The following is a 10109-nucleotide window of genomic DNA, read 5'->3' on the forward strand; positions in this document are numbered from 1 at the left end:
ATACCCGTGACTTTCACTTCAGATGCCGAGCGCTTGGCGAAGGAACAGTCGCTACCTATTTTCCCGTCTTAGGTTTGACGCGACGCCGGGAACGAGCATCGAACCCGGGCCTCCCGATCACGAAGCGAACGTTCTACCACTAGGCTACCTTGAACGGTCTATATATTTGCGAGGATTTTTATGTAATTAAGAAATCGATTATAGTTAGTGTACATTGACTTCTTCTAGGAAAAGAATTAAACAGATAAGCAATAAATGCATTAAAATATTTTTACTGTTGTTTTATCATACGATCTTTAATTTTTGAAAAAAAAACTATTTTTTAAAAGAAAATAGTCATTCGTTTGCATAAAAAATTAAACCACTAACCTATGCATTCTCCACCATTTAGGTCAATCTTTTACACAGGGATGGAAAAACTCAATTGGTATTTACGTTTATCGACGCCAGCTATGGTTTGCATGAAATATATGGAGATAACAAACATAATTTCAGATCAAAAGTCCATGAAACAATTCATATTATTATAGTTTCATGTTAAATACTAAAATCTGATTGGTTTATCCTGAGCCTTAGCAACACACGTGACAACGGGTAACACAACGGTAATGCCACATGCGTGGAAATTATGCATGTACGGTTCAGCGTAGAATCCTCAAAACGTCAGTTGCGCGTTTGAAAGAACCGGAATTAACTTGACGTCAAGAAAAGCTTGCGTCCGATATAGCTAACTTGAAAACAACAAACGACAGACGATAGTTGCCTGCGAGTGTAGGAAACATGCTTGCGAGCCAGAAATAAGGAAACTTTATATGATAAATGACTCTAATTCGAGTATCAAACAAACAATAAGGAGATTAGTGAACCGGTGAGTGTGAAAGCTTTCTATACATGAACGTAAAGACGATCGACGGTTTTTTTTGCTGACGTCCTAAATCAATAAGACATTCAGTATAATAAAATAAATGGTGCCTGTTTTGGAGGGTAACATTTGAAATTGAGACCCCTCGGAAAACCATTGTCAACCTCCGCTGACAATGGTTTTCCTTCGGGTGTCAATTTCAAATGTTATCCTCTAAAACAGGCACAATTTATATAATATTTGCAGAGCAATCACGGACCTTTAGAACATCAGAAACAGGACAAGGTGCCAGGATGAGTGAGCATCCATTGCTTATCTGTCACACCCGCTGTGTGCTAATTGTAATGAGCAGGAAGTAACGGAAAAACCCGTCGTCAATTCAGTGTATAAAAAATAAATTATCAATAAGCTACAGAATGAATAAAAACGTCAGTCAGCATTTGACTAAATGACAAATAGAAAATTCGGACGAGGTCATTGTTCAACGTACATCAACACTTGTAATAAAAAGGTCAATTTTTTTTGTTTTTAGAAGAAACAGTACGTTGTCACGAATAAACTATGTGGTAAAGACGTGTTTCAAAGTGCAGAGGTTAAGGCAATCAAGCTTAAGATAAGAGTCACTTATAAATCTTTGGACATTTCATGCCTCTTATCAGTCGTAGAGAAGATCTGGAAATGTTGATATTACTAAGTCTTCTGTTCTATCAGCAAATCTGTTTTGCTTTTGAATATACTGATGAACTCCGTATGTTAGCGAATAGAGTGGCCCAGTTGGAGAGGACTATTGGAAAAGAACAGCAGAATTCAGTGCACGGAGAATTTCAATCAGTGAATTTGGAGTTAAAATCAGATATTCCACATCCAGACTTCAGCAGAACAGATAAGCCACGTATTCAGGAAACTGAATTACACATACCAGGCAAAGGCACGAACGATTCAAAACTTAAAACCTGTGATGATCGAATTCAAGCTTTAGAGAGAACAGTTCGTGAATTATCCAAGCTTTTCAAAGTTCAGGAAAACGATATCCAACATATTCACAATCTTGAAGCAAGACTTGATGAACAGGAAAAAATCATTTCATATTTAAGAAAGCACATTTCAGAAAATGAAATCAATATTCAAACAATTCAAAATGAAGAAATGATACCTAAAGGCATAGAAATTAAGGAATCTGATGCATCCCTACCTAATGAAACTGGAATATCCAAAATCCAAAGGATTAAGGAGAAAAACAGTCCTTCTGTAGCAAATATCAACAAAAGTAAGGGATTATCATTTTAACATTCCATCAATTCTGATGAATTAACGGTAGAACGGTACATAATTCCTTGATGGGATCTGGTACCATAGATTACTGAGCGTCCCGACCTACAGGTCAAATCCGTCATATACTCCCTGCTTGACGGAAAATAACGAGAAAATCCGAACCAGTTTAGTGTGTACATAATGACCTCACAATTAGATTAGATTGAATAAACATAAATCGAGTTTTAGAAATTGTTCTGGTGTAGAGCATTGTCTTGAATTTCGAATAAATTGAAAGATAAAACCCCATTTGCAGATGATAAGGATATGTTGCAGTATAATAAGTTAACTTTGTTATATTGCGTCAACTCCTTTATCATTAATTTTGTTTGCTAAGTTACCAATAACGTTTTTGTTTCTAGGAAAATATTAGATATGAATCATATGAGTCGGACACTGTGGTATCTTCTTTCTAAAGCTCACTTTCGTCTTATGAATGAAAATAGCATTGCTAATTGATAATGCGTCGTTGAAATGTCAAAATATTGAAATGTGACAACAAGTGTTTTCTTTCTTTTTTTTTCGAGTATAAGGCTTTGAATAAATTCTGCTTCATATGAATACAAAAATAGGTCTGCTAATAACTGGCGTAACTAGTACTCATGGGATTTCTGACAGATTGTTGAAAAGCACATAAATGAATGTAACAGTATAATGGAATATGCACCTTATGATTATTACTGAAAAATAATATAAAAAAGAATAAAAGACTATTTTACCTTGAAAAATTTCAAGTTGGTAGTAAGGTGTCATTTCTTTAATTAAAAGCTTGGGCTAACTGTACATTATTCAATCTTTCTGTATACTCCGCCCATCGGGAAAGAACCCTACATAGAACTAAGCTACATTTAAATTTTAAATAATCATCTTTTTTCTGTACCTAAATTTAGAAAAAATTGATAACACAATTTTTACTGTTATATTTATTATTTAAGGATTAAAAATTCGAATGTTTACCACTCCGATTTCTTCGGGGGGGAATCTCGAAAAGTTGTTAAATTTTACTATTGGACCCTATGGGAATTGGAAAATTGCCAAATTATACACATATTTTCCTTATTTTTCTATTCCCGCCCTAGGGATTTCTTTTTCATTCAAGTAGATAAAAGTTAATGTAAAAAGTCACCAAATTGTGAAATTTCAAAAATGTTCACCATCTAGGTTGGTCTAGGTAGGAAGTAATTACTAAGTCTATTTTTTCGAAGCTCAATTCCTCTAAAATTGCCATATTAAGGTATAAATACATATCTTTGCAGATGAATGATCGGCGCCTACAATTTTTTGGTAAAAATAGCAATTTTTAGATTGCTAGTATGTTTCTTGGCAAGTTTCTGTCATGAGTTTTTAGTATAATATCCATGGAAGTCTTGAACATACAAGCGTCATTTTTCAGCGTCATGTATTGCTTACAAAATCCGAAAACAGTGACGTTGTTAGAGCCACTTTAACTTTCTTTTTAGGGTCTTCCATCTTCAGCGGAAGACCCTTCTATTATTCTTCGGTTTCTTTTTTACCTTTTTTCTTTTTATTCTTTTTTCTTCTTACAAAATTTGTGCAAGCGATTTCTCGTTGATGGCTCGTTCGATTTGCTTCAAATTTTCACGGTCGATGCTTTGTCATCTGAAGTTAATTGCGGCAATTTTTTTTTTTGAAATTCACTTCCGGTCGGAAGTTATCGCCCTTTGATCGAAATTTAGAGGACCTTCTTGTCTGTGATGGAACTCAAAAACGGCTCAAGCTAGAAAGCTGAAATTTTCAGTGATGATAGAGGACATGTTGCCATGTTGCACCTGGGTCAGGATATTTTCTGGAAATGCCTAGTATGGAAGCTCGCTAGGGGTCAAAATTTAGGATACGTTTTATGAGTGATTTCTTGAGACATTTTGCATCATATCTTTTAAAATATAATTATTTTGTTAGAACATACTGAACAACATTTGAGCAAAATATAAAGATCTGTAATATGATATCAAGAAAAATGTGCTGACTCATCAGATTAAGGACTGAAAGGGGCCAACAGTTTTTATTTAATAACTCTTTTAAAGTCAATATTTTGTTATACATTATTGAATCAAAAATGTTAATCTCAACAATCTACAACTATATATAATGATTTTTATGTCATATGAAACATAATTAGGGGCCACAAGGGGTCAGAATGCTAAATCCTTACCGCTTTATATCTCGAAAGGGAGAAATATTTTGATAAGCAATATTGAAGAAAAGATGTTCAAAATAATGTTCTGAATAAAATGCAACCTTTTTTTTTGCTAAACGTCCCCATTAAAGAGTTGAAGGGTTGGCCCCTAAATATTTCTTTTGCTAATAGCTCAAAAACGAAAAAGAATTTCTGAACAGTTGTTGAACACAAAATGTTCAAAATCTTAAGAGCTTTAAGAGGAGATCCCGAAAAAGGGGCTGGGCACTCGAATTAGGGGCCAAGAGGGGCCAAAAATCTTCAGTCGATAACTCTTTATCATTTAATATTTTGTTATACATTACTGAAGCAAAGATGTTCATCTCAACCATCTACAACTATATGTTATGATTGTTATGTCGTGTGGTACATAATTAGGGGGCCAAAAGGGGCTAGAATGCAAAATCTTTGATGCTTTATATCTCGAAAGGGAGAAATATTTTGATAAGCAATATTGAACAAAAGATATTCAAAATTATGTTCTGAACAATATGCAACCTTTAATTTTTTGCTAAACGTCCCCATTAAGGAGTTGAAGGGTTGGCCCCTAAATATTTCTTTTGCTTATAGCCCTAAAACGAAAAAGAATTTCTGAACAGTTATTGAACTCAAAATGTTCAAAATCTTAAAAGCTTTAAGTTAAGATCCTGAAAAAAGGGGCTGAGCACCCAAAAAAGGGGCCAAGAGGGGCACTCGAATTAGACTCGGCCTCGTTAAACAGAACACTTTTGTGTTTTAAAACATTACAAAAGAATGGATATGAGACTTTTTCCTCTTCAAAATTTGTAAGAAAGTGATTTGTTAAAACCAATTGTGATTGTAATAGTTTTTTGCGTATCTATGTATCGAGTTCCGCAATATCAATTATACAATATTCCTGGAAATAAAATTTAAATTCCAATAAATTTATTATATGCACCTCCTTAATATAATTTGCTCTACATCAGAAACTTTTGTAGATTTTAGTTTTAAAATTACAATCAAGCTTATTGTTTAATTATTTCAGAGCGATTGCTTTCCCCTGTAACAACAACACCATATCCTTCTTACATGAGTAATCCCATTGCCTTCTACGCCTATATGTCGAAAAACACACCAACAGTAACAATTCAGCATCCCTTGTCCTTTGATGTCGTTAAAACCAACTTTGGAAATGGGTATCACTCCACCACGGGGGTATTCATGGTGCCGGAAAGCGGGGTTTATGTGTTTACTTGGACGATCAGAATTGGTGATAATAATCATCATTCAACACAGTTGATGGTGAATACGGATGAACTGGGTATAATTTACTCACATGTTGCCTCGGATTCAGATGTTGGAGGAACAGGTATTGTTGTGGCGCACGTCGATAAAGGAGACGATGTTTACGTGAGGACACATGCTTCGTGGAATAGTGGAGCTATTTATAGTACTACTGCAGGAAGATCTTCATTTGCAGGCTGGAAACTATTTTAAGTGTAAGATTAAATATCATTAGGAAATCAAAACCGATTAACTTTAGAAAAACCATTTCGTCAGTATCATCCAATGTGACTTTCAGACCACAGGGTCTTGACTCAATCTGAGCAAAATTGAGTATATAGTATAATAGGGGAAAAGGGACCTAACACGCCCCATTAATTTCTGGGTGCCTCGCTTCAAACTCTCAAAACTTTTATTTTTAGTCAAAAAATCCATAAAATGTTTTGCCATGTCAAAAGGCAGAATGTTATCCTTAATTTGTCATAAATAAATCGTTAATCTTACTTCATTAAAACTTAAAAAAAATATCCGAACTCCGAGAATTGGGTCACCGTAAGGCATAACCTCGCACCATTTTTGCATGCAATTTTCGTTCATTACCTTGATTTTCACGCACTTGTCATCCGTTGCACTTTATCTTAGAGTAGCGTTTCATAATATAACTCCTTCTGGACACCCTCACAATATTTGAATGACTGTTAATAGTTCCATCTCGAGAGATCACATCCATTTTCACCACCGATTTAGCCTAAGAGGTCAATTGGGTCAGCCATATTTGAAAGATTTTGACGTCCCGCACTTAATGACTGGGGTTTAAAAGGTGAAAGACGATTGGACAATATTACTTGGAAAGTTTCGTAATTACTGAATAAATATCGCTTATAAAAATTTTATTGCAATTATATTCGTTGTTAATCGTCTTTCACCTTTTAAACTCCAGTCATTAAGTGTGGGACGTCAAAATCTTTCAAATATGGCTGACCCAATTGACCTCTTAGGCTAATCGGTGGTGAAAATGGATGTGATCTCTCGAGACGGACGATTAACAGTCATTCAAATATTGTGAGGGTTCCAGAAGGAGTTATATTATGAAACGCTACTCTAAGATAAAGTGCAACGGATGACAAGTGTGTGAAAATCAAGGTAATGAACGAAAATTGCATGCAAAAATGGTGCGAGGTTAACGACGGCGACCCAATTCTCGGAAGTTCGGATATTTTTTTTTAAGTTTTAATGAAGTAAGATTAACGATTTATCTATGACAATTAAGGATAACATTCTGCCTTTCGACTGGCAAAGCATTTTATGGATTTTTTGACTAAAAATGAAAGTTTTGAGAGTTTGAAGCGAGGCACCCAGAAATTAATGGCGGCGTGTTAGGTCCCTTTTCCCCTATTATACTATATACTCAATTTTGCTCAGATTGAGTCAAGACCCTGTGTTTCAGACTTTATTTTTTCATGAATTGATTTTTTTGTATACTAGACTAATAAAGAGGTTTTGGGTTTAACGCTCTATTTTTTTTAATCTGATGCATAGTAAAGTTACGTTATTTTGCATTCTCCACTATATATGGTAATGAATAACTAAAAAAATTTTTCTTGTAATATGAGTCATCAAAATAATGATTCGATGAATGATTGAATGAATAATATATATTGATATTCATTGACTTGCATGTTAATATTGATCAATGTTATTTGAAATTTGAAATGAGCTAGGTGCAAATTATTCACCTCGTTCCGAATTTCCTCCACGCTTTGAGGAATAAATAATCCATTAATTATCCATAAATGCAAATATATAGTATTGAATGGCTTACCTCTGGTAATTCAGATAAATAATAAATCCAATCACTGATAATTAGGGTAAAACCTTACAGTTACACTCTATTGTTCATACTAAGCGGTAAAAGATAAAAAAACTTGGGAATTCCTGGATGTGTGTAATAGTTAACCGAATCCGACGCTTTCCGACTTTATGGTGCCAAATCGTCATGTATAAGACGCCATGAAGAGTGTAACTGCTTTATATACGACCTCCTCGGACTCTAACGATCAGACGTCTGCAGTTCCACCTAGAAAGGTTCTGCTAAGACAGAAAAAAAAAAAATGTCATGACACTCACGCAACAAGGTTCAAATGAGTTTAGATAGGTTATTATTTACCTGAACTTATATTGAACTGTTAGCAACGTTTGATTGCTTTATTTTACGCAGACACAAGTAGTGATCTGAATTCATTGTTATTTTTACGCACCCTCCTAACCTCATTAGCATAAATCGGAAGAATTGGAGATAAACGTAATAAAATATGAACAAAATCCGTAAACTCAAACAGCTTTCCTCGCGGGGGAATTTACAACCAACATGCTACAGGTGAAAATCGAGAGAGAAATTCAACATAAAAAAAGAGGTAAAACTTTATGTTATCTCGATTAATAAGATTTGTAAATTGCAAAAAGTTGAAAAACAAACGTTTCTTTACCTGAAAAGTAAAAGTGGGTTTGCGTTTTTATTCTGTCAAGTGCTATTGCACTTTAAAGTGTCAAAACAGCACCTCTCGATTTTGTAAACATGTTTCCACGTGGAAGGGAGTAGTTGTGATGGTCAAGATTAGCCCACATATATTGATTTAGTGAACAAAAACACTCGTAAGTAAATTTCATTTATTTTTTCGATTACCTCTAGCACAAAATGGCTAAATATTTTAGGGCATGTTTGTCAAATGCTGTTAATAGCATGTCTAAAATTGAAGAGAAAATGCAGGTGTGCTATAGTTCGTTCCTACTTGTAAGGTAGTTCTATGCATGCATATGCAGGAGCGTATAAAAGTCATTATTCTTACTTATCAATACCCAGTGATTTGTGAGAACCATATGTGTTTTTTTCAAATAAAGAGACTAAAATTTAATTCTATCCGTACTGTGTTGTATGCACAAGAAGTCCTTCCGAATTCCCCCTACACATATACATGTGTACCTGGATAAAGGATTAAAGGTTTGTTTACATTTGTTTGCAGTTTTAATAGTGTCAGCTGTTTATATCAATCATGCAGTTTTCACTAGAGCCTACTGATCAAAATATGGTTGTTACTTTTCTAATTTAATATCATAGAATTTATGATCAGCTCATCATGATGTCAATGCAGTTCTCACATTGACATACTTGTGTATATATCAGGTATGAAACTTCACAAAGCAGTTGTCGCCCACGGGCGCAGTGATTAGAGCGTCTGTCTAAGTCGGGAAGTAAGGAGTCAATCCTTACATATCGCTAATTCGAATCCCACTGTCGGACATGGAGACCGGTCCTTGGATGAGACCGTATAAACCGAGGCCCCGTGTCGCTGTAGGGCTGGCACAAAAAAAAATTCCTCCCTGCTCAAAGGCCCTCACCCCAAAAATTTTTAGCCCTCCACCGGCAAGTGGTGGCATCTCCATATGAGTGAAAAATTTTCAAAAGGGACATTCTAAAAAACATACAGTCAAGCAATCACATAAGCAGTTTATGAAAATTTTGAATATTTCTATGTGTACCACTATTTTCCCTTTTAAAGTATTGCCCATTAAAAGTAGCTGGAAAACATGTAGTATAAATATTACAAAACTAGAGGTACTGTGAGCAATGAGCTCTGACACTAAATGATACTCATCGCTAATTCTCATATGAATATAATGACTGTGTCCATGTTTTGCTATGGGAAACCCCAAATTGTGGTGGATCAAAAAGTAAAAAAGAAGATGCACAATTGCAATGTGTAATATAGATTCTGTGAAAGTCATCAAATATCACTCAGTGGTATTAGAGGAATTAGCGGTTAAGAGATGGGTACACCAAAGCATAACAGACGGACAGACATACCGATTACTTAATATACCCTCCCGCTTTTCAAGCAGGGGGTATAATAATATACCCTGCCGCTTTTCAAGCGGGGGGTATAATAAATTACATGCATGCGTGCATCAATCTGTGCAATGAAAAGATATTGCTAAAGATAATTTACATTGATGTTTTGCATTTTTGTTTGTAAGAATACATGTATTTAATTTACATATTGTTTGATTATTTAATGTGTTAAATGAAAAGTAATTTTCTTTTTTGTTTTTATTGCAGGTACAGCTGTAGAGTACATTTTGAACAGCCATCTCCAGGTATGACAAAAATAACACAATTGACCCTATAAGGTTAATAAACAAACATTTTTGAATTTAGAAAATGTATGTAATGAAGCACAAATGTGAAAACATTTTAGGCCCAGGCTGAAAAAAGTTCTTTTCACTGCTCACTCAGGCTTTTTACTGGTCAGATCATCATAATATCACTATCCCACTCCCAGGCTACTAGACTTTAAAAAAAAGAGACTGACCCAAAACCATAATAATAATAACTAGATGAGTCTCGTTGGAGCAACGAGTGGGTCTTCCGTCCAATTCTTGATGAGATAAAATAAAATTTTGATTGCGATTTTCATTCTAAAATAATGATTTACCACA

The 10109-nt window shown here is 34.7% G+C and overlaps 1 protein-coding gene across 1 annotated transcript; it reads left to right on the top strand.

The window, feature by feature from the left end:
• The first annotated feature begins 1477 nt into the window (after nucleotides 1-1477).
• Nucleotides 1478-5828, top strand: LOC134257863 (uncharacterized). Its single transcript, XM_062740444.1, has 2 exons — nucleotides 1478-2129; nucleotides 5377-5828. Exons 1-2 carry the CDS (start codon nucleotides 1508-1510, stop codon nucleotides 5826-5828), a joined length of 1074 nt encoding a protein of 357 aa, XP_062596428.1. The 5' UTR covers nucleotides 1478-1507.
• Nucleotides 5829-10109: the final 4281 nt, after the last annotated feature.

The sequence above is a fragment of the Saccostrea cucullata genome, unplaced genomic scaffold, assembly GCF_032062105.1.
Source record: "Saccostrea cucullata isolate Sc308-1 unplaced genomic scaffold, CSIRO_AGI_Scuc_v1 ctg15915, whole genome shotgun sequence".
Classification (NCBI taxonomy): Eukaryota; Metazoa; Mollusca; class Bivalvia; order Ostreida; family Ostreidae; genus Saccostrea; species Saccostrea cuccullata.